This window comes from Pestalotiopsis fici (genome assembly GCF_000516985.1).
Source record: "Pestalotiopsis fici W106-1 unplaced genomic scaffold PFICI_Scf_12, whole genome shotgun sequence".
NCBI classification, from domain to species: Eukaryota; Fungi; Ascomycota; class Sordariomycetes; order Amphisphaeriales; family Sporocadaceae; genus Pestalotiopsis; species Pestalotiopsis fici.
Window position 1 is genome coordinate 2,113,981 of NW_006917102.1, and position 26,571 is coordinate 2,140,551.

At 50.3% G+C, this 26,571-nt stretch overlaps 7 protein-coding genes across 7 annotated transcripts; 3 read left to right on the forward strand and 4 right to left on the reverse strand.

Annotated features, from left to right (window-relative positions):
- Nucleotides 1-772: 772 nt before the first annotated feature.
- Nucleotides 773-1,578, reverse strand: PFICI_14379 (uncharacterized protein; the record flags this gene model as incomplete). The annotated part of the gene is made up of 2 exons (XM_007842960.1): nt 773-1,333; nt 1,393-1,578. 2 exons carry the CDS (start codon nt 1,576-1,578, stop codon nt 773-775), a joined length of 747 nt encoding a protein of 248 aa, XP_007841151.1.
- Nucleotides 1,579-2,618: 1,040 nt separating this feature from the next.
- Nucleotides 2,619-3,077, forward strand: PFICI_14380 (uncharacterized protein; the record flags this gene model as incomplete). The annotated part of the gene is made up of 3 exons (XM_007842961.1): nt 2,619-2,629; nt 2,692-2,873; nt 2,938-3,077. 3 exons carry the CDS (start codon nt 2,619-2,621, stop codon nt 3,075-3,077), a joined length of 333 nt encoding a protein of 110 aa, XP_007841152.1.
- A 681-nt stretch (nt 3,078-3,758) lies between these two features.
- PFICI_14381 (uncharacterized protein) lies at nt 3,759-5,799 on the reverse strand (the record flags this gene model as incomplete). The annotated part of the gene is made up of 2 exons (XM_007842962.1): nt 3,759-4,340; nt 4,414-5,799. The coding sequence occupies 2 exons, from the start codon at nt 5,797-5,799 to the stop codon at nt 3,759-3,761; spliced, it is 1,968 nt and encodes a 655-aa protein (XP_007841153.1).
- Nucleotides 5,800-7,454: 1,655 nt separating this feature from the next.
- Nucleotides 7,455-10,066, reverse strand: PFICI_14382 (uncharacterized protein; the record flags this gene model as incomplete). Its single annotated transcript, XM_007842963.1, has 3 exons — nt 7,455-8,344; nt 8,399-9,563; nt 9,623-10,066. 3 exons carry the CDS (start codon nt 10,064-10,066, stop codon nt 7,455-7,457), a joined length of 2,499 nt encoding a protein of 832 aa, XP_007841154.1.
- A 4,197-nt stretch (nt 10,067-14,263) lies between these two features.
- On the forward strand, nt 14,264-15,304 carry PFICI_14383 (uncharacterized protein; the record flags this gene model as incomplete). Its single annotated transcript, XM_007842964.1, has 3 exons — nt 14,264-14,626; nt 14,692-15,045; nt 15,131-15,304. The coding sequence occupies 3 exons, from the start codon at nt 14,264-14,266 to the stop codon at nt 15,302-15,304; spliced, it is 891 nt and encodes a 296-aa protein (XP_007841155.1).
- Nucleotides 15,305-15,813: 509 nt separating this feature from the next.
- On the reverse strand, nt 15,814-23,798 carry PFICI_14384 (Phosphatidylinositol 3-kinase tor2; the record flags this gene model as incomplete). Its single annotated transcript, XM_007842965.1, has 5 exons — nt 15,814-16,251; nt 16,352-21,756; nt 21,867-23,195; nt 23,546-23,613; nt 23,728-23,798. 5 exons carry the CDS (start codon nt 23,796-23,798, stop codon nt 15,814-15,816), a joined length of 7,311 nt encoding a protein of 2,436 aa, XP_007841156.1.
- Nucleotides 23,799-25,387: 1,589 nt separating this feature from the next.
- On the forward strand, nt 25,388-26,239 carry PFICI_14385 (uncharacterized protein; the record flags this gene model as incomplete). The annotated part of the gene is made up of 1 exon (XM_007842966.1): nt 25,388-26,239. One exon carries the CDS (start codon nt 25,388-25,390, stop codon nt 26,237-26,239), a length of 852 nt encoding a protein of 283 aa, XP_007841157.1.
- Between the last annotated feature and the right edge of the window lie 332 nt (nt 26,240-26,571).

Consider the following 26,571-nt stretch of genomic DNA (forward strand, 5'->3'; position numbering starts at 1 on the left):
GGTGGGATTCAAAAGACAGCTCCTTCATCCATGGTCGCTTACTAAACAGTTGGAGGCACTTTGATTAAATCTCCACAAGGCCGATTGTTGATGTGGTAAAAAGGAAAAAAAAACATATTCAATTTCAACCATCTCTGGTATTTCCAAGCGAGAGACCTTCATTTCCATGTTCAATCCTAGCCTGATTCTTGATGCTCTGTCCCGCCTCAGTGGTGTGATGTCTTGCCAGCTAAGGATCATTTGCAAGCGCTCAGGTTTGCATTGAGTTGTTACTCAGCGCGTCAGCCGCGTAACATAAATCCCAACTTGTGGCTGATGGAATCATACCATATCGTATGATGGCTACCCACCAGATTCTCTGCTCCATCCAAACACCAAGCAGTGCTGACCACAATTGCAGGCGGGGATTATGGTCATCCGCACGTAGAATCCAGCGCTTGATACTCAAAAGCAACTTTGTTGGTGGAGACTTCAGCCCTCGCCGAGACGCAGGCTGCACAGGAAGTCAGGCGAAAGAGAGGCCCGACTGCGATCTGCACAGGTTTCCACTTCTGTCTTACCCGGTCTCGTTCAGTAAGAGTTCCGCGGGTTTGACTGCCTGCCTTGCCGACTCGTCACAGCCGCACTTTGGATAGTGTGAGCGGCTATGTAGGGCACAACTACCGTCTTGGACTTGCTTGATCCGGAGATATATGCACATGCGGGAAGATCTCGGCGGGCAGCGATCGGCACAGGGTTCAGGCACGAGCACATGTATATTGCAAAAGAGCCTCTAATCTACATCAGGGGACTCTAGAACAGCGTCGTGTTCCTCAGCACTAGTGTTCTCCTCCGACGACCCTGTCTGGGCCCTGGGGTGCTTGTCGTGCGCATCTTCCTGGGCAGTAGCAGCATCGGCTTGCTGCCCTTTGTCCGGCTCCTCGCTCAGCTTTGGCGGTTGTACCCGCATCTCGGTCCTCAGCAGTTCCACCTCCAAGACCGGGGTCCCTTCTTCCTGCAACTTTGATTTGAGGCCGTCTTGCTCGAGGTCGAAATACAATGCCCAAAAGTCTCCCTCTTTGACTGCCAAGAATCCTTCCCAGCCACCAAAGGTCAGGCGTCGATCTTGTCGCGTACAGTCATAGGGACCCGTATAATTAGGTTCTGCATAAGGCCGTGTGCCGAATTTGACCTCGTAGGTGTCTCTATCCACATAGACCCAGTTCATGATTGGAGGCTCGTCGCAGATTTGGGAGACCAGGCCAGAGTATTTGGTCTCGGGGAAGGCCAGGAAATAGCCGGCAAATGGGTAACCAAATGGTACGTCGTGGGCCAGCCCAGTATCGATATAGAGCTGTTGACTCCATAGTCAGTGAGATGACATGAGGGTATCGTCAAGTGTGACTTTCCTACCTTTTCCCCAGACAGAACGATCCTTCTACCTTCTAGAATACGGCTGTGCGCTGAAGACTTGGGACAGTGGACAATGAGATTGTTCTTCCGGCTGCGGTGTTCATCTCTTCGTGCGCGGGACTGCGTATGGCGGATAGCCTCTGCAGTTCCAAACACTGCAGAGAAGGCGACGATGAAGGTGGTCATGGTTGTTGGTTGCTTGAAGTTCCTCCTCGTGACCAGTCGAGAAGGAAGCTAATACTCAAAGATATAGTCTCAGCTAGAGTGATGAAGAAGACAACCTTGGTTTTTGCTTTTTCTTTGACTGAATCCACCATCAGGCATAGTTTAAACAAAATGATGCGTTTCAGCTCTCATGGGCCAAGCTTCTAGGCAACTCCAATTCAGTCTTTGCATCCGCACTGTCATACCCTCGAAAGAGTAATACGGATTGTTCAAGCCACGGCGCCATTTTTCAGATTTCCCACTCACACCGACTTCGAGTATCATGGTCACAGGGCAAAAAGCACGATTAAAGAAGAATCTCCCGAGTCAACGCCACCTCCCGTGAGTTGAAGGGTCACACATTTGTCTACTATGCAACGGGTTCTGCCCGACGTTGCACGGCACGACAGCGAACATCCCAGTTCCACGACGCTCCCCTTCGAGTCTCGACTATTCTCCATGCACATGAGCGTTTGTATACTTCAGCTTCAATGTACGTCTTTCAACATCCCTGCCCAATGGCTTGAACAACTGAGGACAGAGCATCTCCCGGCAGTGCACATCGGTAGTAACCCAGAGATTGAGCACTCTCATCCACTATACGGCATGATTGCTCCCTTGAATATATATAGAGCATTATTTCAACCTCGCAAATGGACGATCTTGCCAAAGCAGGACACAGAGACAGCCACCGCAAAGAGCCCACTCAAACCTCAAATAAAGCTCATCAACTTTCCAGCACGTCTTCGCAATCAGACTCTGGTTTATCCAGGTCGTCCCATCCCACAACTCGTATTCCTATACAGAAGCCACCAGCTTCTACACAACCAGGCAATCTGTCCTCTCACCAGACATCACATATAACCGGCAGCCGCCCGCGCCGGTCAGACTCTTCTTCTTCTTCTTCTTCATCTCAACTCCACCACAAGAAATCACAGACGTCGAGCCTTCGTCGTCAACTCATTGGATCGGAAGAGTCAGATACTGAAGACTTGGGATTTATACTACCCCGAATCTTCGACATGTCTTCCCCGTAAGAGAGCACCCCAAAATTGAATGAGACGCTGGGACCTCGAGAGTCTGACTGAGCTACAGAGTAAAGAACGACCCCTTGGCCCCGACCAAGACCAACTCGGACGCTTCAAAGCTCGGCTCCCACACCTCTGACACGGGCAAGCTCGGTTCCTTCGGAGGTGACCATGGACATGGCGCTGCCAGTACCCACGGCGCCTCGCTCCCCATGCCCGGGCTTTCCGGCAAAGCCAACGGTCCCGTTGGTGAGTTGTGGTTCAGGACGACTGATAATATCATACCCTATTCATGCTAACTCGAAAATTTCAGGTAATCTGCTCAGGGGCCCCGTTGACGATAATGGCAAGCTCAAGAACGCGGCGCTCATGGTCGGTGTCAAGCTTGACCTTGAGGCCGAGGTTCACCTCACGGCAAGGGTTCGCGGTGACATCCTCGTTGGACTTTACTGAGCTCAGCATCGTCCGCCAGATGCATGTCGGCGACGTGCATATTATTTTCCAGTTGAAAATGAGTAACTTGAAGATTGACCTGGTGTCTAATGGGAAGACAATACGCTTCGGACTGGTGGCATGGACTGGGAGCATTTGGATTGTTGGCTCGCACGACTTTTGCTTCACTGCTGATAGTGTCGTAGGTTTTGAGTTTGAGTAGGTAGCTTTTTGCGGACTTTCCTTGAATTCCCTCCTTTAATATACCTAAGTAAATTATAAATCCCCATCACGATAAGATATGCGCCGACCCGAAAGCCTTTTACGAGGTGTCAGTATTTGGCATTTCTACAATGCCCTAGCATTGACTCCCGAAACCTGTATTAACCCTAACCCTCTCTAAAGTGTTGACAGGAATACACGGAAATATTTTGTGCCCCTACCCTTTGTCCATTATCCAAAAGCTTGGCTAGAATTCAGATTACCAATTCTAAGGTAGAATATTAAAACACCCATTCTGACATAAAGTATTTCCACCTTTGTTTGTAGGTGCTCGGGATTACATCAGCAAGTTCATGATCTAAGTCAAAGGATCGTCAAATGCCTCGGGTTAAGCCCAGTATCATAAGTATGTGAACTTTGGTGATAAGTACTAGACCTATCCAAGGCGTCCAATGTGTTTGCTTCGTCAATATTCATCTGCTATTCGAGCCCCATGGCAACATCGTCGCCAATCCCCCAACTCTCCTGCTCTCGCCTGCTTCCATGTATTTCTAATTCAAGAGCTGGCTCGAGATTTCCCTCACTATCCCGGATACTACCCGCCTCGCTGGTTCTTCTGCTTTTTCTCTTCTCAGACGTAGTCGTCGACTCCCCCGTCTTTCTCCTACGAGGCGGCGGTGGTTTTGACGCTGCGCTGCTTCCAACGCCCGAAAACCTCCATCTACTGTTTGACTTCGAAGAAGTCGACAGTACAGACACACTATCGGCGTCTTCATCTTGGAAAGGATCCGAGTTGGTCGATCGAATTGAGTTGGTGAGCGATGATGAGTATACATTGGAGGCCTCTACCGCTTGCTGGGCAGAAGCGTTCGTTCGGGGCGGCAGCTTGGGGGGCGACGGAGATGCCGACGGCTTATAAGCACCACCAGCAGCTTCATCTGTTGCCGACTGCTCCTGCTCGACTGCGTCCTTGTCAATCTCCACCAGCTCGGCATCACGGTACCATTTACGGCGGCGCGTCCACTTGCCCCAACCATCCTGACCTCTTCGGCCCCCATTCCACTTTGGCACATATTAGCATCATTTCCCTTTATCCAGGGGCAAGGGCGTATTATGATTGGCCCAGAAGACTTACCTTGTTATCGTAATATATCCAGCCATTCTTGCCTGCTTCGCCATCGTACTCTGACTCCTCCTTGACGTCACCGACGCCATCGACACGCCACATGCTATTCTTGGCCCACCTCCACTTGGCCACTCCGTCGTCGACCTCGGGCAGCTCAAACTGGTCTTTAGGTGGCACGGCGTTGTTGTGTTCATCTGTCCATGCAGATCTCTCGTATGCAAATAAACTGTTTGTCCAGCCCAAGCCAACCCACCGCCTCTGGTTCTCATATATAATGAAGGTAAACTTGACGCCCGTCTCCTTGCCCGAGTACGACCCCAGATTCCGCCGGAGGGCAGCCGTCAAGGCCGAGTGCGACTGTGATTTCTGCAGGCTCCCGACCTTTTTTTCCTGCTGTCCGGCCGGAGTAGGCTTTTTGGGGCCTTCAAACTCGAGGCCTGTGACAAATCTAGCCATCTTGCGCACGGCGGCGCTGCGCCACAAGAGCGTTCGTGTGACTCGAGAGACCTTGGAGTGCCATGTCAAAACCATGGTGCCAAAGACTATGACAACTCGTTTCGTGGTGATTATGCGCCAAGGGGGTAGGGTCAATGCGATCCAAAAGGGCGTGATGGCCAAGATTCGCACAAACAAGGTCGTGAGCGCAGGTCTCGTGGTCGCGCTCGTCGCTGTGCGCTGTGTGCTGAGGAAGTCCGTCATGACCAGCAGCGGCTCCAGCAAAATATTACACCTTGTGGTGAAGACTTTCAATGTCTCCACGATTTCGTCCAGCGTCTTTTGGTGTCGCGTGCTCGTTACTTCACTTGTGTTCCTCTGGTGTGCCCCGGCATTGCCGCCGCCCCCGCCCCCGCCACTTCCGTTTGGTGCCGAGGTGCTGCCCTTGGCCTTCTTGCTTGCCGTGCTATTGTTGCTGGTCCAACTCGGGTGATCGGCCCAGCCGCTGCTGCTGAGGGGACTATACCGCCGCCCGTACATGCCTGCGATGATGCCGATAACAGTTATGATGGGCCCGGCCCAGCGCAAGACAGTGTCGCCATATTGCACCGTGGCCCAGAAGACCACCAGCAATAGGAAGCTCTCCCACGGGTCTCCCGTTGTCCAGCTCAACAGGCCTACCAGCTTGTTGAGCGGCAGCAGAAACGGGTGGCTGTAGGCGAGAGCCCTCGTGACTTGGGGCGGCGTGGCCAGGAGCAGCGGGGACTTCTGGTGCACCAGCACGGTCGACTGGCGCTTGGCCGTGGAAAGATTCGAAGACGAGAAGGCGGCGTATGTGGGCTGGGGCGCGGTACCGTAGGGGCTGTTGGTGTTGTCGAGGGCAGGTGTGCTGCTGCCACCGGCGCCGTCGAGGTCGCCGCTGCTGCCGACGCCGCGGGACGCGGATCTGGGTGTCGACATCTGGGTCATCCAGGGCGTGTCCTATATTGCGTATTAAAATCTTGAGTATGCAATGATCATGTCGACAATGTTTCCATATGCAAAAAGGCAGGCGATGACAGAGGGTATCTCAAGGGTACAAATCGCATTATTTGTCTAGATTGAGATGTTCCGTCCCTCCCTCCCAAAAGAGAGCCAGAGAGGAAGCCAACCAGTGCTGGTCTCGTGCACTGGCGCCGCCGTTGTGCTATCACGGACCAAGAACGATTCTCGGGACGTGTAAGCCAACTGCGGGCAATAAAAGAGGAGAAGCAGAAGCACCGAAACCTAGGTGTGGCCCTGGAAGCGAGCAGAAAAGAATAATTGAAATCGGTAACTCACCAAGGCAGCCATGAAGCAAGTCAAGCTGCTTCACCTGGACGTGTAAAGGGAAAACCGAAAAAAAAAATATAACCCCCCAACCCCCGGCAATGGTCTTTGGCTAGGTATTCTGTAGGTAGCTGCCTACTATCCACTGATCTCGACTGCCAAAAAAAAAACCCCCCCTCTCCAGCGTGTCGCAACGTCATCGAGGGGCGGTCGGCCGGGCACTGGCGGCAAACAGTGGAGGTCCGGCCCACTGTGAGCTTAAGGTATAATGTATGTATGTACGGTAGGCAGATGATATAATTTTAAACTCGCCAACCTTGGCATCGACGTCTGTTGTAAAAGTATATAAGTACCGTCCACAATGGTTGTACAAAAAAGAGATTATAAGGGTTCTCTGTTCAAAACAAGACCAACAGATCCCATTTGTCTCCTGAAGAAAAGGAGGAAAGAAGAAGAAGAAGAGAGGGCGATGGAACGGTTTTGCGGCGTTGTCAGCCGGACGGATCCTTACCTAGGTAGGGGTTTAGGTAGCTCGAATCAAGTCCAGAATAATGAATTCACTGGAATGGTCATACCTTAGGCAGGCTAGTCTAGCTCTCGAGCTATGTCAAATAACCATTTTTCATTCGACGTTGCACATTCGCGGCGGGGAATATGCAACTTTCGCCTCGGCTTTCACATGCATCAAATGCCCTTCCCTTCTTGCCTTTTGTGTACCAGGTATGTAGTATAATGGAAGCGCCTCCTTTTTTTTTCTTCCCTTTTTCACACTTTAAACAAAGATCATCTTGCACTCGAGCTTATAGTGTCAACAAATATCTATCTAGCTTATTCAAGCCGAGACTGACTCAAATGCCGGCCAAGTACCTCATGACACTTTTCAATTGTGTAAAGAAGGCATCAGTCAATTCATTGCTCTTTTCATCTTCATTCCGTACGAGGGGCATAGAAGCCAAGCCACCAATGAACTGCGTAGCAAAGCCACTGGCGACCCATGTCTATCTATTTACCTGCTTTACTCTAGTCCTTTACACACTACGTTCCTCGTTTTTCCCTACTTCTCTCTCATTGATTGGGACCTTCTTTGCGGCAACCGCCTTTACCACGTTTTCTAGGCCCCCTTTCCCGGTTTCTGTTGTACATATATATCTCTGTAGCACTGTCCTCAAAGCACAACTCACGCTCGCCGACACAAAGGGTATCAAAAGGCCACAACACAGTACACAACAACACAATTGTGCCCAAAATTATAAACCGTCGAGAGAGAAGGTTGGTGGCACGGATTCCTTACCCAACGGTATCCATCACTAGCAGCTCCTTGTCTGTAACTGCAGGCCCAGCTCAAGGCGCTTGCTACGCACCCAGTCAATAAAGTCGCGAGCTTGACGTTTTCCGTGTGGTGTGCTGAGATCTCTCGACTTTCGATCAAATATCAATCGAACTGCCCTGTCATCTTTGCGCAAAGTGATCTGAGTATTTCCTGGGATCCTTTGCGTTTCCAGGCATTCCCATACTGCTGCATCAATTTCAACCTCGATGCCGTATTCCCCAGAAGACCGCAATTTGTTGGGCAAATCAGCTTGGACAAGCTTGATGCCATCAGTCTCTGCATTCTCCCGGCTCCATTGAACACCATCATTTGCGTGATAGGAGGACAACTCAAACAAAGGATTGGCATCTGGGTTGTGCACAGCTGCTCGACCCTCTGCCACAGTCTTGATGGGTGGTACTCTGGGGGTCTCGATGGGCGTCGGAGTTCCCGCAGGACTTGTATCATGAGAGCTGTTAGGTGTAGAGACCGAATCCAGGGTTTGCTGTCGTTTCGTTGTTCGCTTTGCCGTCAGCTTTCGGCCTAGCGGATGCAGCTCAAACATTGGCAGTGACGCCTCTTGTTGTCCTGCTACTTGTTTCTCGCCTCCTCCGTCACCCATTTTTGCGTCCTGCACTAAGAACCGAGGATCTGGTGACATGTTTCTGGGGAAATCGAGTGGCGTCACTTCCCTGGTTAATTGCCTAGATGCACTCATGTCATTAGGATGGTGACTCTCGCCAATCGTCGAAGTAGCTACGTTGGTAGTGGTTTCATCGGCGGCCTCGCTCAAAGAGTATTGCATTTCTTGTGTGCAGTATGCGTTCTCTTCATCTGGCCACACGGATGGCGACGACGCTGGTGTGGGCATTCCGGGGTACCATGTCACTAAAGTCCACGTCAACAATTGAGAAACGTGAAAATATTGATATCTTCACTTACCTAGCTTTCCCTCAATCCTGGCAGTCTCGCGCGCTTGCCAGCAGTCATATCCCTCCCGTCGAGCGATAAATTCTCTGGCCTGGTTGAATGCTTTCTCCTTATAGCCTTTCATTTTTGGTGCACTCTTCGAATCGAGACGGAGTTTCGAGAGGTCTGTGGCCGAGACCCAAGCATAGGAGAACTGATCGTCGAAAAACATGACTGGATACTTCTTTTGATGGTCCCTGTGTCTAGGTTTCCCATCTGTTCCCATTTTCCATCCTAGGATTTTGTCTTTTCGGTCGCTGTAGACATAGCATCCGGGCGGTTGGGCATCTTGGTCGAGGAGGCCAGTCTCGACCAAGCTTCCGACTCGCATAGCACCTGGTGTGAGATCGTCCCATCCCAAGACAACGACTGGCCATATTGTGGTCGGACCATTCCCATCTTCATCGTCTTCTCCTTCGACATACTGGCAATTGTAAATGTGAAAAGGCTTGATATCAGCAATGCAGCGCGTCTTGGGCAGTGGAGGGTCAATTATCTTGGCCTTTGATTTGGATGCATTTCGTTGAGACGGATAAGTCATCGGTGAAGACTCTTGGTCGACTCGTTGCGAAGATGGATTGAGTTTCACCTTGTCGTTATTGAAAGGATAGCTGACCTTCTTTCCATTTGCGGCGGAGCCATGTAACAATTTGTTCTGAGGGACGTAGCCTCTCTTGAAGGCCTGTTCAACCTCGGTGTTGTGTTGCTTTTGGAGAAGTTCGTTACAATCGGTAATAAGGTGACCAAACGTTTTTACAGCGCGTTCCCAGTCCCGATTTTCGGATTTGTGCAAGGCCCCGTTCATGTGCTTGGCGGCGGCGGCCACAGCTGACTGCTTGAAGTTGAGGCCATGTTCCTCGCAGTACAGGACGTAAAAGTCTTGAGAATAATTAGGCCATTTGACGATAGTGTCCCATATACCGTCTTGGGTGGCACGACGACGGACTTGCTCGTAGGTGATGGTGGCGCCTTTACTTTGCGAGGGACCTCGACTTTGTGCGAATCCCTCACTTGCATGTCTGAAACGCTTCGCCTGGTCAGGAGAAGCCGGTTCGGCCGAGGACGCTCTTCGTTTCTGATGTCGAGGTAAGCCACGGACATTGAACGTCACCATGAGCCGATGTTGGCCATCAAGAAACTGCGATCGTACCTTAACAGATGGGGCCTTGGGCAAAGGCAGGGTTGAATCTTGGTTACTTGCTGATGAGACGGAAGGTTGGTTAGGACGAGGGGGAGGCTGGGGGGAACGGACGAGGCGATTGCTGCTGCCTCTGTCACTTTCTGCGCCTCGGGGACGTGGGAAGCTTGGGAAGGATGTTGGTCTGATCTGGGGTTGTAGGCAGGGACAGGAGGAGCGAGGACTTGTTTCTCTTTGTGCGTGTCAGGAACGAGGGGAGCTGGAGAATAGACCTGCTTCAATTCACGCTCCTTGTTTTCAAAGACGGCGTTGATTTCATCCAGTTGCTTGTTTTTGGCCTCGTCGAGTTTTGTGTATTGGTCCACATCAAAAACGCCAGCCGTGAGCTGCATGTGTTTGCGCATGACATCGTCTCTCTGCTTGGCTCGCTCTTGAGTCAAGGTCTGGAGCTGCTTGTCCAGAAGCTGCTGCTGGGCCTGGTCGGCCTTCACCTTCTGGTTCATGATGGGCAGATGCGCAATGCGCCTCCTGCTGCTGAGGTCAAGGTGATGGCCGAGGCCGAGCTGCCTGCAGGTAGGTGGTGGGTGAGGATGGGGGGAACCGGCAGTTACCTGTAGTTGTCTTGTGTGATCAGGTGGTAGCTAACAAACCCTTAGAGGAATGAATAGGGCATGGCCACTTTTCTTGCCTCGATAAGTCAGTCATTCAAGGCGTTGTAATAGTAACAATTGAATTGAGAGGGAAGTTGAGAGACCAAACAAACGGGCTTGTCATTGAGCAATGTGACAACGACGACGACAACGACAAGAGCTGCCGCGAGGCGCGTTCATAGGGCAACGGTCTGGTTAAAGTAGTTTGTTTGAGTTCATGTAGGCGATTGGCAGGCGTAGAGCTAAGCTACCTGGGCGGGGAGGTGAGCTCAGTTTAGGGTGGCCCGCGCTAAAGCAATTTTTTTTCCCCTTTGGTTGGTTGCACTCACCCTACTTCACTCATTAAAGACGTTTAAATACGCGCCTGTGTGCATTACCTACCTAGATACAAACAAGCAGTTACTCGAAGATCAGTAATTGTTCAACGCCTCAAGTGCTTATCAATCTCATGTCCCATAGCGTCTCAATCATGTATGTTGAGAAAGGGACTTCATTCACAAGCAATAGAAGTAAACGTGTTTGCAGCGCAACCCTATTAGTGCCATCACTCCTTTTACCTTTTTTTAAACATGCTAGGTAATAGTCCAAACAGTGGTTAGCATTTCCTGACTCAATCAAATTCACAGTCTTTTATACCCCTCTTATTTTCCTTTCTTTTTTCAAATTTATCTCGTCATAATGTGATTTACGCGCTTATTACATGAATAAACGCTGCATTTATAACTGCCGTTAAGTGGAGGAGAAAAAAAAAAGAAAATAGTTAATTCACGATTTTTAAAAAAAGAAAAATGATTTTTAATATTTCTAAAACGCCCACTAAATTAAGGCTTCTCCATTTTAATAATTTGCGTATATCATTGGCCCTTTTATATTATTCTCGCTACTTATCCTTGTTTTGCTTTTGAAATTGCAATATTATTCCTTTTTAGTTTAAAAAAAATCTTTCTTTTTTAGTGTGGTGTGTTTTAGCCCAGCACTCTTGCTTTATATAATGCGATAAAGATTACTACTGGCCATTCAAGTCTCATGATTAACTGAGCCATTAATTTCAAGTAGGTCGAATGAGAGTCTAATAAAAGTTGGAAATCAAATATGCTGCTGTTTCCTAAACCCCCTTGACTAATTCGGATATTCTTCAGTGATTTTAGTCACACTTCTTTACTCTTCTTATACAAATGTGATGGTGGCCATGGATGTAAGACTCCTGGCAGACAGATCGCACCGCTTCGAGAAGAGTAAAGATAATGTCATTCTGCAGCCGACCACTTCTTTTCCTATCACCAGGTATAGAATCCTCCGCTATCCCTCTCTTTGCTGGATCTCGACGTTCGCCAACCACGTTTAAAGTCGGCCATTTCCCAGTTGTGCATCTGAAGATCGGAGCCCTGGGCACAGCCCTGACACTCCTCGCCGCGGAATTCTTTTTCTTCTTCGCGGCAGCCGACAGAGCAACGTCCGAATCCAAGACCTTTTCGCCTGGCTTCTCTACACATGCTCTGTCTACAGCTCTCAGAAATGAAGCCATCGCAAGTTGGGCAGATGGACTGCAATTTCACACAACAGCACATCTTCTCGTGAGCATGCAGATTCCAATGGCAGTAGGACTTGGGAACAGTTGGTGAACTTTGAGTCTGGCAGACGTCAGTGGAAAGTAGATTATCAATCTACAGCATTGGAGTTCCTCCCATAAGTGGCAGCCATGATTCAAGACTTGACTTCGTTACCAGGGTCATGCAATAACTCCGAGGTGTAACCCCTAATCTCATCAGGGGATACAGTCTTCGATTTGGCACATACCTTGGGTCAAGATGGCGTAACGTCCTGGCGTATCCGGCCTTTTTCTCATGCCGTGAGTGGGGAAATCTCCTATCGAGCTGATGACATACAGAACCTAGAACATTGAGCCTCTTCCAGTCTCCATTGCGGTCCTTCGACTTTTATAAAACTGCTTGATGCATCGCCTAGACCCCCATCCATAATCAACCACTACCTCAATCTTTCCCTTTTAGTCTCCATGCGTTTTTTTAGGTAACACATTGGCACCGATTCGGGAAAGCAAGACTTTTGGTGCCGGTCCACGATGCTGTACGATGCCGACGCTTTCTCTCTCATCGCAATCTTCTATATCACGTCGTCGAGGTGGCAAATGAGGACTTGGAATATGATATATGCAATGGAACCAAAGACTCGCATCATCGTTGGTCTCGGGACTCTGTACACTGGCTCAGTCGTCGATTCTGCGCTCCTAGCTGTTGCCGAGACGTCGCCTGGGCCGCTCGAGATCGATACCCTCCCTCCAAACTGCTTGTGAAAATGTGTTCAGACATGTACGACAGTAGCGTTCCCTGTCAGGTCCACGGCGGGCAAGATCTCGTGTTCGTGGTCCAAAAGGGTAACCCGTCATGTTTCAATTGGGTATGCGTTTGACCATTTCCCAAGCAAAATCCACTAAATTCGTTTACGAGACGGGTAGCCATGTCTATGAGACCATGCATGCAAGCATCCCGTTTGGACAATGATCAAAAGTTTGGAGGTGTCGATCTTTAGTACATTTGAGTTTATAGAGCTCTAGTTCTCGATAGGGTCTCTTTTCGCATGCGAATCTTCGTGTGTGTGTCACCGCATCTCCAATTAATTTATGAATAAACATTTCATTCCGAGAGGAGCTCCGGGCACTTGATATTCTAGATCCCACGATCTGTGTGCTACCTTTAAATTCATTTTGCACTGCCGGGACTGTGCTTCCATATTGCACGTAGCTTGCCGGGACTCCACCAGACGTCTTGCAACATCAAACGCGGTCATCCTGTCATACAAAGAAAACCCCAATACCCGACAGCTTACAAAATACCGAAAAGTGTTGTAGATTGAAGACCAGAACTTATTGTGTCGAATCCTCGATACAAAGAAGTTACTGTGAGTACTTGCTTGAGACTAGACACCATCTGCGCTTTCGTTATATATGAATGTCAATAGTGAAGTGCAGATGGAATCCTACGCTTATCATGTGCTATGACAAAGACTCTTGAACCCGACATCAAGCTTTTCTTAGCGGGTAAAAATATGATTGGTATTTCCCATCGGCCTCAAATTGAAACTTCAGCGCCTTCCAGTCTCGCACTCTCTTGATCTAATTGTAGACCCAGACCCAGACCTCAGCCAACAGATAGCCATTGTTGTCACCTCATCCATTTACTCGTCCTATCATCTTACAGCTTATGGATCACGAATGCATCGAGAAATGGCAATCAGTGCCATCCTTATTCCATATGTCTAAGACTCCCTGTAACTTATAACCACACTAGGGTTGAAAGAGCCTTCTTGAGACAAACCAGACAATGTCTCATATAGGAGCAAAAGTATAGAGTCAAGTTGAGATACTATGACACAGCCACGTATTTAAAAAAAAAAANAAAAAAAAAAAAAAAGCTTTATCTTTGTACGCATGGCGTCCGTGGTCTTTTTCTTTTAAATATTCACGTGCGCAGGAAGGTACCCGCGACCGAAAAGAAACACTCATTTGATTTCACTCATCGTCATAATCATATATTACACCGTTAACCTTGTCAAACGGCGATTGTTATCCCCAGTCACGGCCAGTCGCACATAATCTATAGAGTCATTGGCCTTCAAGATCTGAACTACACTAGGATCCAGCTTCTTGCCAGGTTGCCAGGCAAGGGGTCTTGGCTTGGGGACCTCTACTACTCTGGAAGTGGAGAATCCTCCGTCTGATCCGCGTGCTAGCTCAGGAGCTACCTAGGATAAATACGTGATACGATGAGGTATATTGGTGGTGTATACTACCTGCCGCACAGCAACGTATAACCCCGCAGTCGGACGAGGGGCGAGAGGAAATGGGGGCGGGAGGGAAAAAATAATAATTTTGAAAAAAAAAAAAAAAGATCGAAGACCCTCTCTGCTATCGGCCTCTGAAGTTTCACAAGTCCTGCTGTGTATACCTACCCATCTCACCCCCTTACGAACCTCAACCTCGTCTTAGCTTGTCCTTGTTAGCGGTCGTATCAGTGTCATTCAGTCTAATCTATCATGGTGGCCGTGCGGACCATAGATCTTCCTTTTCTGGGCATCCGTGCCGGATACGCCTTGGACGACAAAACATTCGATCCTGCAAAACCGACATGCGTGCTCGTGAACTCCATGTGCATGACCTCGGCACTCTTCCGGCCGCAATTCGAGGATGAGACGCTCACCAAGTTTATGAACCTCGTCGCAGTTGAACCCCTCGGGCACGGTGCCACCACATGCGCTTCTCAGCAGTTCACCTACTGGGACTCGGCCAGAATGGCGCTACTCGTCTTGGACCACCTGAAGATTGACAAGTTCTTTGCTCTCGGGACAAGCCAGGGCGGCTGGTTGGTAACACGCCTGGCTCTCCTGGCTCCCGACAGAGTACGTGCTCCACCTAACTATGACCATGTGTGACCTCAGCCGCGGGCGAACTGACTCTCCTATAGATCCAAGGTCTCCTTCTGTTGGGCACATCAATGGACTGCGAGTCGGCCGACTCGCGCACCAAAGGCTGCTGGGATCCCGTACCTTTCTTCAAGCCCTTCTTGCAGTCGTGGACGAGTGCCGAGCCCACGCCGACCTTTAGCCCCAGTCAGGATTGGCTCGGTGCCTGTACCGGCCTGGGCTTTGGGTCAGCGGGCAGTGCAGAGAACACAGAATTTTGGAACCGCACCATTAGTGAGGTATACAAGGGTGATGAGGGCAGACAAAAGTTGAAGATGGCCACCATCTGCCTTGCTGAAAGAGACAGCCTCCTGCTCCGGCTCGAGTATATTACGTGTCCGGTTCACTGGCTTCAGGTACGTCAACACTTCCCTCAGGAAATGACGACTGGCGAAGAAATCCCGTGCCGGCTTGACGATTACTGACAAGCTCGATACCTAGGGCTCTGAAGATGCAGTTTACTCGACGCAAATCGCCACTGAGCAAATTGCGCTATTCACTTCTTCTAGTGATGCTCACGTCAGTTTCGTCGAGGGTGGAGCTCATTACCTAAGCGCTTCCAACCCTGTCGAGGTAAACCAGGCTCTGTTGGCCTTGGTACAGAAATCCTTGTGAATTTTCTTTGCGGAAGACCAACAGTGTAGACTACGTCAGAAAGGTCGAAATATTGGATGCACACTACTGGAGCCAGGCCTCCTCGAGGTGCTGGCAATGAGATTTCTGTCAGATGTTGTCGTTCATGGCGCTCATTTTCAAGAATATAGCAGGACGTCATATCAGGCATTCTGTGCGAGCTACGTACAAGCCGCACTTCTGTCACTAGAGCTCCTTGTCAAACTCTCTAGTGTGACTTGAGCAACGATTCTCAGGCTACCGGCTTTCATGCCTCGCATTAGATACGTACATACAGCAGATGGAACCAACTCCTCTGCCCCTTCAAAATCATCGCTTATCTCCAAAGCTGCAACGCCTTTTCCCATCTACATCAGACGCCAGGCCATAGATACTCCAACACGCCTAGGAAAAAAATTCGACCGACTTGTCAAATGAAGATAGAACCCCATCGTGCGTGCCATCAACGGCAAAAGCTATCGTACAACTCGTGCTTCAAGGACAGACGCGGATTACCAGAAAGAGCACCATCCTATGTAATGCTGACACAGATTCTCCAGTCTGGTGGCCTCCATGATGAGTTTATTCACCTGAGCATTGACCTCGAGCTCCTCGCCCGGCTTGAAGTCACGGCCATGCAGCTTTTGAGAGACTCGGTCGAGAACCTCGAGAGCACGAGCGTTCTGCGGATCTGCTTCCATTGCTCCGTCGATTCCATTGGGCATCGCACTCGAGTTAGTGCGAGCACGCGGTCGAGGAGGCCCGCCAGCCGTGACTGAAGCCTCGGGCGCATGTTGTTGAGCTGCCAGATACTCGGAAGGCGGGTGTTCAGCATCCAGTATCGATGGGCGGCGCGCTCGTGGGCCGTGAGTGTTGTCAGACGTGAAGTTCGGTCCCGCTGGTGAGGCAGTCTTCGTAAGACGCCAAGTCAGGAGGGGATCGTGAATGAACTGTAATTCTTTGGTCAATGATCATCTCATAGTGAAAAAAGCGATGGACCAGATCACTGGGTATTTATCACCGGAAAAAAGAAATGAGGGGGAAACTTACAGCTTCAAGCACAGCCATGACACTCTCCTTGTTCTCACGGAGGACGCGCATGACATGCTCACAGGTGATGCGGAAGCTACCTTCAATGTTGCTGACTTCCATGGCGTAAGTAAGCATCCGTGTAAGACGGAACGGCACTTGCTCCGGATACTTGTCGCGTTTGCAAGCAACCTCAAAACAATCGCCGAAATCAATGTGAATGATTTTGCCAGTGATGCGGTCAAGCATGAGATTGCTGGGGTGACGATCTCCCAGACCCAGGATGTAGCCTACTATGCTCATCACACCGAGTGAGCGGGTGTAGTTGGTGCGTCGCTCCAGCCACGCCTCGGATGACTTGCTCTTGAGCCAGAGAACGCGGTACAGATCTTGGCCGGTTGTGTTATCAAGCGCGTAGCCAAACACCTCCACCTTCTGCATCAGTGTCAAATTGTCGTAATCAGGGGCCATTTGTAGCATGATGCGGTGCTCAATATTAAGGAGAATCTTTCTGCTCTCGCGATATTCTCTAATAAGCACATGAAGAGTATCGCTGTTGGGCACCCAGCCAAGCAGGCCAGAATTTTGACTAAGGGGAATCGCGGGATAGCGTTGGATGCCGAGGTGACGTTTGTAGCATTCCGAATCGTTTGCAAGTAGCGTGTTGCATAATCCAAAAAGCTGCATGCAACGTTCGTCCTGTCGGATATCTTCATGGCCCTTGAGCAGGAAAGCGTACGACGTGCCGTCGCTGCCCGTGACATTCAACTTTCGCGGCCGCTGCTTGGAATTGATGACGCTGAATGTCGAGTCGAATTTGATGATGCGGACAACGGGCGCGCCACTCTTGTAAGTACCGGGCACAGCCAGGTCAAGATTGTTGGAGTGCTGCAGTTTTGGGGAGCAGTACATGAGCTCGAGGGATGTCATTTGTGGGAGTTGACGACCAATCCTCCTAAAGACCTGGTAGTACAGATCCCACGCTTGGTTGAGATCATTCACATCCTGGCTCTGCTCGTACTGGCGGCACCAGTCGCGGGCTTCTGCCAGATCGCGTCCGAAGGTCTGCGCGAAGCTGACCTCTCGGAGAGTCTCCGGTCCTGCCTCGAGCTGGTCGTGGAGCGGTCCCAGGGTGGCGAACATGCCTTGGATGTTGTGGTCTCCAAAGTAGAGACGGGATGCCTCTTCCAGGCCTTCATGCCACTGCTCATGCCATAATACGGCAACTCTGATCAACTCGTGGCTGACAATGTCGGCCTGTTCGACCAACTTGGGGCTGTGAGCACGCATACTATCCATGATCTGCGCAGCCGACTGTGATCGACGTGAGCTTTGCGATGACTTCATAGCAACTGTGAGTGGGTACACCAGGGCTTGGGGATGGTTACGCCCGACGTCAGCCAACAGATTGTGAATCGACTGTCGAACCCGCACGTTGCGCTGGTTGATTCTAGCAATCAGCTGTGGGATGACTTCAAGCCACGTGTCGACGCTGACAGTAGCAAACCCTGAGACCACTGCGCTGTTAACTTCGTTGCTGCCTCCATGAGCAAACCACAGTGTAAGCAACCTAAGGGTGTCCTGTAGAGAGCTGCCGGAGGATAATGCAATGGATTTGAAGAAGCCTTGAACAGCCGGCACAACGTGATTGACAATCACAGCCGCGTCTGGTCGCGGTATTGTCCGGTCGTTTTGTGATGCGGTGAGTGCTTGAACAATTTCAAAGTTGGCCAGCGCCCAGGCATGCCATGCCTTGTACGACTTGGGACTGTATTTGGTCGCCTGAGAGTAAGCCGCCAAGATATCTTGGACATTGCTGTACTGCCATGCATTCTTGTTCAAGGCAACTTGCCATTCTCCCTGCCTCAGATAGCACTTGGCAAGCAACTCTGTCTGCTCTTGCAGTGCCTCAAGTGCGTGTTGCGGAGCTTTGCGTGAGTGCATAGCTAGATGCATATCCAGATTCTGGCCATTTTGCATATTCGGCAGCTCGGCGGCGATGCTCGTTCGGTTCATCTCAAAGGCCAAGGCTGTGTCTTCGGTGAATTGTCGGAGGCACGCCAGAATCTTCTCATCGTAGCCAGTGTTCCGCAACTTGGGCCCTTGGCCGAGCTCCCACTGGTACTTCAGGACCGCGTAAATAACTTGAGGCGGGATGCCATGGCCAACATGTGGCCGGCCGGGTTGTCTCGACATGCCCAGTTCAGCATCGCCCCAGTAAGGGATGACAGTCTCGAGCGGTTGTTCGATGCCAATCAGCTGCATGAGCGACTTTTCGGCCAGGCCCATGCGATTGGACTTCCTGCAGAGGTTCGCAAACTTGATCCACATGTTCATGTTCTCTTGTGGTGTAATGACCAGGTTACGCAATCTAAGCATCCGGGACCATACCTCCACATTACGTTGGCATCCCTTCAGACGCGCCTCCCAAGTCCTTCGGATGGTGTCCTTCTTCTCGTGGTCTGCTTGTTTGTATACAATCAGTTCTTCAAGCTCCGCGAGCATTTGCACACGGACGACGACTTGATAAGCTCTGTTGTATGACTCGCTCACGAGCGCACTAAGCTCTGTGTCGAGGCCTTCACGGGTCTGCTGAATGCAATCTGCTGCCTTCTGGAATTGATTGCGATGCAACGCCAAGATTGCCCCAAAGAATGAGCGATCAGGGGATTGATGTTTCATGGATTGTAGGTACTTGTCCATGGAATCCCACTTGCCTTGGCCCCAAGCAGCAGCAGTTGCGAGGCCTGCAATTCGGCGTTGAATTTCCGGGGCTGAGTTCGACCAAGCATTGCCAGCAATATTGGCCAATGCGTCCCACTCTCCCAGAGCGTGCAAACACCGCATCTTTCCCATAACGATATCAATAGGGACAGCCTGATCGGGCGGCACCTCTTTTTCACGCTTGTTATAGAAGGCAAGAGCCTCGTCCCACCTTTCTAGCTTTTCAAACCAAGTTTCTCGGAGCTGGATGCCGTCTTTGTACAACTGTGCCTTACGGAGAATGCCAATAGCAGCATCGTATTGTTGAAGTTGATTGTTGATAACGATCAATGCTTCGACGGCAGGTCCACTCTGATCTTGCAAAAATTCCAGCTCCTTGTAATGAAGTGCTTTTGCGTACGCGTGACAACGTGCAGCCTCTCGTCCCAGCACCCGAATGTCGATGGGTAGAGCCTTGTCGTCGTGCTCCATAAACTCGGCAAGGTTTAGAAGCAAACCCAGCAAATCGGGGGGGACATTTTCAGATCTGATTGCGTTCTCGATGTTTGCAATCAACTCATCTTGGAACTGTTCATAGAGCTCACTCCAGCAGCTCACAAAGGCAGAGTTGAATAGTTCACGCGCCAACGGCAGGTAAACACTGGCAAGGACGGCACATGCACGAAGCGCGTGGTTTGGGGATTCGGTCAGCAGCGTCGTGCTGAATCGGCGGAGCCACTCTTGCCAATCCTCCTTGGTCGATTTGCCCTTGGTATCCCATGCACTTTTCAGATGAATGGCGTTCATCTCGAGTTTCTTTCCACCCAGTTCGGCGAATGATGGTTCATCAGGCTGATCGGCAAATCCAGCCTGCGAGCTGAGATCTTGGGGTAGCACTTCGCCCTTTTGCAGCTTGCTGATAAGAAGATCGTAGTTCTGGTGTTGAATCGGGTACATCTGAAGCACCTTGTTCACGGTGCCCATGAAATGGAGGTAATCCTTGCCCAGCTGCTGGATGAGAGCGCACAGAGTGTCAAGGGCTGCCAGACGAAGCGAAGACTCGCCACTCGTCGAGAGAACTCGAGCCAATGGGTGGATGATCTTGGCGGCATAGTCATTCAGATTGACTTGACGTGATATCTTGCCAATGGTTTCGATTGCTGACTTTCGAAGGAATGTCGGTTGGCCGGGCTTCTCAAAAGTCTGAACAATAACCGGGACAATGAGATGCATGTATTCTTCAGCACTAGCACCAAACACCAAGAAAGCATGTAAAACTCTTTCAGATGGGATTCTCTTGGTAGATGCATCTTTGTCGAGGACACTCAGCATCATTGGTAATAGGCCCGCCAAATAGACCTTGAACTCGCCTTCAAGCGACCGGGAGATGGCTTCAACCAAAGATAGTATGGTAGATTGCAAAGATCCTGATGCACGGCCCCAGTATTCTCTTAATGTTCCCACAATCTCTGGAAGGAAGTTTCGAATGTGTTGGCGTACAATGCTCACCAATGTTGCAAGTTGATTGAAATAAGACTCTAGCCTATTCAGAGGCGATGTTTTGATGACCTGAAGGAAAGCGGGAATGATGCGATCTAGAAAAGAAACACATTCTAATCCCAGGGTTCTGAAGATGGCCATGATCGCTTCAATAACACTTGCATGATGTTGCTGAAGTGACTGGTCTTTGAGAATGTTCAGAAGCGCATTGATAGCGACCGTAGGGTAATACTCCTTGCTCGATGGCGTCAGGCCAGTCATCATAAGCGAGATGTCAGTCATTCTTGTGGACTCGGCATTCTTGGCGGCGTCGGGCGTTCGCTCTTCAACCTGCTGGTGTCTGTATGGATCCAGCGCACCAAGGATACCCATGAGCTTAATAGTCTCCTGGCGCAAAGGTCCGCGTTGAGGCTCGGCACGGATGATGTTCTGTAATAACTCGAGTAACTGGGGATACTCAAGATACGGATCAATCACGTAACCGCTATTGCTCGCAAGCTGGCCGAGGGTATGCAGAGCCGCAAGGCGTTTCGGGGTTGAGCTTTGATCCTGCAGAGCGTCAATGATAATTGGCATCAGCTCGTCCTTGTGTTTGAGCATATCTTCCCCTCCAACGGTGCAAAGCTCCCCAATAGCCTTGAGGATAGTAGCCGCAACAGCTGAGCTGGGATCCCGCGCCTTGGGCAAAAGGACAGCCATTATAGGCTCGACATAAGGTTTGATCAAAGCCTGAGCGTTCTGCACCAAAAGGCTTAATAGTTTTGCGCTCTCTTCTTTGTTGCGTGCTACATCGGTGTACTCCAGTTCTGTGAGCATCTGGATCAATGTCTTTCTCAGTGATGGTATGACGTAGGCAGGATTATACCGGGCAAGGCGGCCGATAATCGAGATTGCCACTTCACGTATTGAGAAGTCCTCGTCATTGAGCGCAAAGAAAAGAGTTCGAATGTTTTCGGCCTTGGACAAATGATGGTCGAATCTCTCATCCAGTGCCGCAAGCACGACTCGTCGAATGTCGGCTTCTGGATCAGCCACGCCTACAGTAAGTAGCTTCTCGATCACATCTCCGACCACTTGCAAAGCATGATAGCTAGTCTGATTGACAATAGGATCTCGGACGTATAGCTGACAACAGGTCAGGGCGGCCGCCTCTCGAATCTGAGGATCGTCATCTTCAACATATTTTATAGCTACGTCACGGACGAACTCATTCAACACATGGCCTGTGACATTGATTAGCATGAATATCCAGAGTATCGTACATGGTGAAGCGCTGCGCGTCCCAAAGCAGATCCATCCTGAAATGAAATGGGTTCTGATGTAGAAGACGTACCAGAAAAGTCAAAGCTGCCAAGAGTGTTGAGTGCAAGCTTGATCTCGGCTTTGCGATGCTCGTAGGCATGTGGATCTTTCGTGTCCTTTGGAATAATGGGTACAGAGGAGAGAGTATTCGGAGTCGGTGCTCCGAGAGGCTTGAAAGGTTCGCCGCATAAGACTTTGCTAAGCATATCAAGGAGTCTCTCTTGTATAGTTGCCTTGACTGGCGGGATGTAGAATGCCATGTCCACCAGCGCCTGGGTAAGCTTTGGCGTAAGCTCGCAAGCAAAAATCGGATCTAAAAGAGCCTCCATGTATTTGCTGAGTGTTTGGCCCACGGCTACTGCCAATCTGCTTATACAGTCAAAGACGGGGTCCACGGAGCCTCTCCTTCTTGACTGAATGCTCAGACCCTCCCTGACGTAAATGAGAACACCGTCCAGATAAGGTGCAATAGCACTCTTCACGGAATTGGCAATGTTGCCTATAGCTAGGAAGGCGTCGTTACGCTCCTTATCTTTCTTCAACATGCCGGAAAGATAAAGCATAAACTTGTGGAGATATGAGTGCGCGAAATCGGCTGGGGCGTAGTTGGCGAGGTTTGGTATCAATAGGACAACCGTTTTCCTTATGATGGGATCCTTGTGATCCTTGTGGCGGAAGACAATCTCGCAGGCGTCCTGGTAGTGGTCCTGCATAAACATGCCTCCCTGCTCGAGCAACTCCCTGAGCACCAAGAGCGAGCCATGAATAGACTCGACAGTATTAATGCGAAGCCCAACAATGAGTTCGCTGTACATCTTTGTCATCCATGCCTGCTTCATCTCTTGATCTCTTTCCCGAATGATACGGAAACAGGCGCTAACTGTCTCACCAGATGTGGCTCGGATGAGTTGCCTAGAATCTCGGAGGCCAACCCAGATGAGATCAAAGATCAAGCTAACATATGAGTACATGAGGGTGGGAGCATTCCTAGCCAGCTCGCGCAGGACAAGGACAGCACTATATCTCTTCTCCTCGACTCGTTCTGACTGCAACCATTCAAGTGAAGTCTTGACTTCAGACTCCACCAGCTCCGAGATGAGAGAGCCGCCGGGTCTACAGAGCTTTCCCAGTGCAACGGCGGCTGGTTGCATGGGCACAATGTCCTGTCCTCGGAGGATCCCTTTGAGGTTGTTAGTAAAGCGCGTGTATTTGAGCGTAACGTCTACACCATCAAAGTCAGCCAACGCATCCATGGCGTACACGCCGCCAAGGCGATCTGCAGATATGTTGCTGTGCACTAGGCTTGTGATTTTGCCATTGACTTGATTGTAGAAGGCAGTGAAGGTATCGCCAGGCTGGTCTATAGAAAATAGTCAGTAAATCCTGCAAGGAGCAAGAGTAGTTCGCCATGATTCAGCATTGCAGGACTGAGCTTCTTCCAGGGATCGGGCGTTCTTGAATGTTTTCCTCTACGGATAGCAGAGCCATGCAAAGTTCACTCCAGCTGCAATGAGGATCGGTAGCCAGCACAAAGGAAGCTACAGGACTCATGTCGATTCTGAAGAAAAGCACTTTCGATTTGGGAGTTGCTAAACATTGTGGCGGCATCCAAGAAAACGACCGCCATGGCCAAGTTGCCTGGTGAACGGCTGTGTTGTGGCATCCACAGGAAGCTCAGTCCCGCAAAGCTTGGGAGAATGAATAACTTACCTCGACAGGTGCTCGCAACGAGCTCCCGTAATCGTTGGGCAGCATGTTTCCTAGTATCGTCGGTGACCCTAAGCCACAGGGAACAAGTGTTAGTCTCAGCGTTTCTACGATAGGGATTGACCAGACTCCAGGCGAGGTGCTGCAGATCTTTGTGGTTGCAGGGTAGGGAGGGATCTGCTAACTTGGCTCTTAGATCCTTGGTGATGTTGTCCAGCGCCTCGAGGGCAAGCTGGTTGCTATATGGCTGGGCCATCGTGGGTGGGGGGGGGGTATAGAGAGGGAATCGTCGCAGGCGAATCTGGGGTGAATCGTTTTCGAGGCCAAGTGCGGATGACTGGATAAGTCTAGAGAATGTAGAATAGAGGGAATGCAAGTTTCGCGGCTCGGGTTCGTGGCCAATGGTCGCCGAGGTCAGGTAATAGTAACAATGTCGTGGGAATCCAAGAAGTGGGTTCCGTTGATCGATGTCAACCGTTTGCAAATGAGCACCAGTCTGAAGTGAAAGAGGGGGGGTTGCTCAAGAGGTGACAGAGGCCTATCTGATCCTGCCCTTGATGTCCTGGTCTCTTGTTCGACAGGTTGCGCCGGTCGCGATCGTGTTTTCCCCGAGATCTTCTGTGCCCTCGGCCGCGCTACAGCAGCTTCAGCAGAGGGCAGCAGAGACCAACGCGGGCGCGCGGCTTCATTCGATTAGCAGCTGGTCGTGTCTCTATTCCAGATGATGCACATTCGTTTGAAGAGGCGTTGAGACTAGTGAGTCGCACGGCGCAGCAAGGTGAAGTTCGGCAAGAGGTCGCAAAGAGGGAAAGTTGAATTGAGGGCCGTTTAGTACTCGTCGCCGTCGTTGTCGTCTAGGTTCAGGAGCTCACCAAGACAGAGATGGGCTTGCTTGGTTGCTTGCATCAGAGGTCGGGTCGTTGCGCCAAGCTTCTCGGGGTACAATGCCCACCACCAAACCTAGGAAGGCTTACGCCTGCTCGGTCCAGGTGATGGAACTTTTGATGGGAAGTACTTGTCGGGCTCCGTCACAGCCACGAGATCATTTTCTGACTGTGAAAGTGGTGTACGAAAGCGTGGAGTTGCACAGTGTGTCAATGGCCATCTGTGGGGACTGAGTACTTCGGCGTGGGGACTTGTCAAGCTCTCAAGTGCTTATCGTTATCAGTCTGTGACTTATGGTTGAAGCGCTGCTAACCGACCCGAGTCAGTTCTGGAACTTGTGGTTGATTCAAATGTTCTTGAGTGTGATCAGGCGGCGACGGAGAGTGATTTTTTTTTTTTCATACAAGAATGATTGATGTGTAGGCAGCTATTGATGAAGATGGAACTTTTGATTTGACCTGGTACATTGCCGCAATCAAGGAATTAGGTTCTGTCAAACCGGCGCTTCGTTAAACACAAACGCACTCGTTAGAGGTACTTCGGTACCTACATTAGCCAGTTGACATCAATCGACTCAGTACCTGTAAGTGGTCAGTCGCATACAAAGCTGCCTGCTAGTCAAGCACGAACGCGCCACTTCGTCTGCATCACATTGATACACATCGGCATCCCATGATTCTATTCCCTACCACTTCAGACACTACACTCCTCTCAACAGAGCCGATACCATTTGCCCAAGCCCATAAACTAGATTTGAGCATCTACAACCATTTGGCAAGCTGTAGCACTCGCACCCAACTTTACTTTGCGATCTCGCCTACAAAAACATTGGCGCCAACCCTCAATCTGAGGTTTGGCCCTCACCTTGCCGGCTGCTCTTCGACCTCCAGGAAGTCGCCTACCCACCGCCTAGGTACGACAAGAATCAGAGTTTGAAAGTCTTCGATATTAGACGCGACAATGGGAAATGATGGTGGCTCCATTCCCAAGCGCCGCGAGCTGGTCAAGGAGGCTGCGCGGGCTCCCACAGCCACGGAAATAAAAGAGACGCTGCTCGAATCTCTAACACATCTATGGAATTTCTGCCCCCTATCGTCGCTGCCCCTCGACTACTCCAATACAGTTTCCGACGGCCGAGGGCGGCTTTATAACTACGAATCGATCCTACAGTGTCTACTACCAAGCGAAGACGGCAGCGTGCCGGAGGCCCAGTTAGACGCATATCGGGAATCGGGCATCAAGAGCCTCAAGGATGTCGTGAGGGTCAAATTCACGGTGCGCAAGGATGAGAAAGGGCACGAGTTCAGGGCATGTCCAGTTAGTCTGAAGGAGCTCGGTGCCTCCACAAAAGCAACATATGTCGTTCCCTGCGGCCATGCTTTCGCAGAGGTGGCGATGAAGGAGATTTCTGGTTCGGAAGCCAAAGATGCCGAGGAGCAGCATTGCCCCGAGTGCAGCGAGGCCTTTGAAGAGAGTAATTTGATACCAATCTTGCCCACATCGGAGGATGAGAATGCTAGATTAAGGCAGAGATTGGAGAGTTTAAAGGCCAAGGGATTATCGCACAGTCTCAAAAAAGACAAGTCCAAAGACAAAAAGAAGCGCAAAGCAGAGGATGGCACCAATGGCGATGCTGAAGACGGTGCCAAGAGTAAGAAGGAGAAGAAGAAGGACAGGGGTGCCAACGGCATCGATAGTCGTATCAACAACGCCATGACGGCTTCATTAACAGCGAGGGTCTTGGCTGAGCAAGAAGAAAAAAACAAGCGGCGGAAAATCGATGAAAGCCTCAAAAGGGAAGTCGTGCGATGAGAGATGATGATACAAACATATCATAAAAATCTCAGACCAGGTATCAGGTGTATCATACGAGCAAGGCTTCTTCTTGCGATGCAATTGCACGGCAAAGTCTTCCATCCGGATGGAGCATCGGGTCTCCCTCTCAGCGGAAAGATCAGGTGATGGTATGTGGAGGACTGCGTGTGGTTGGTTCGCAATCGGGTTTCAACCATTACATCATTGCTAATATATGCATGCGAGAAAGTCTTCGTGTATGAGTGTTCTAATTTCCATGGTGTCGTTCGACATTGCTGAATTGAGATGATGCTGCCGACATGTCTACTGTATTCTTTCTATATTGCAAC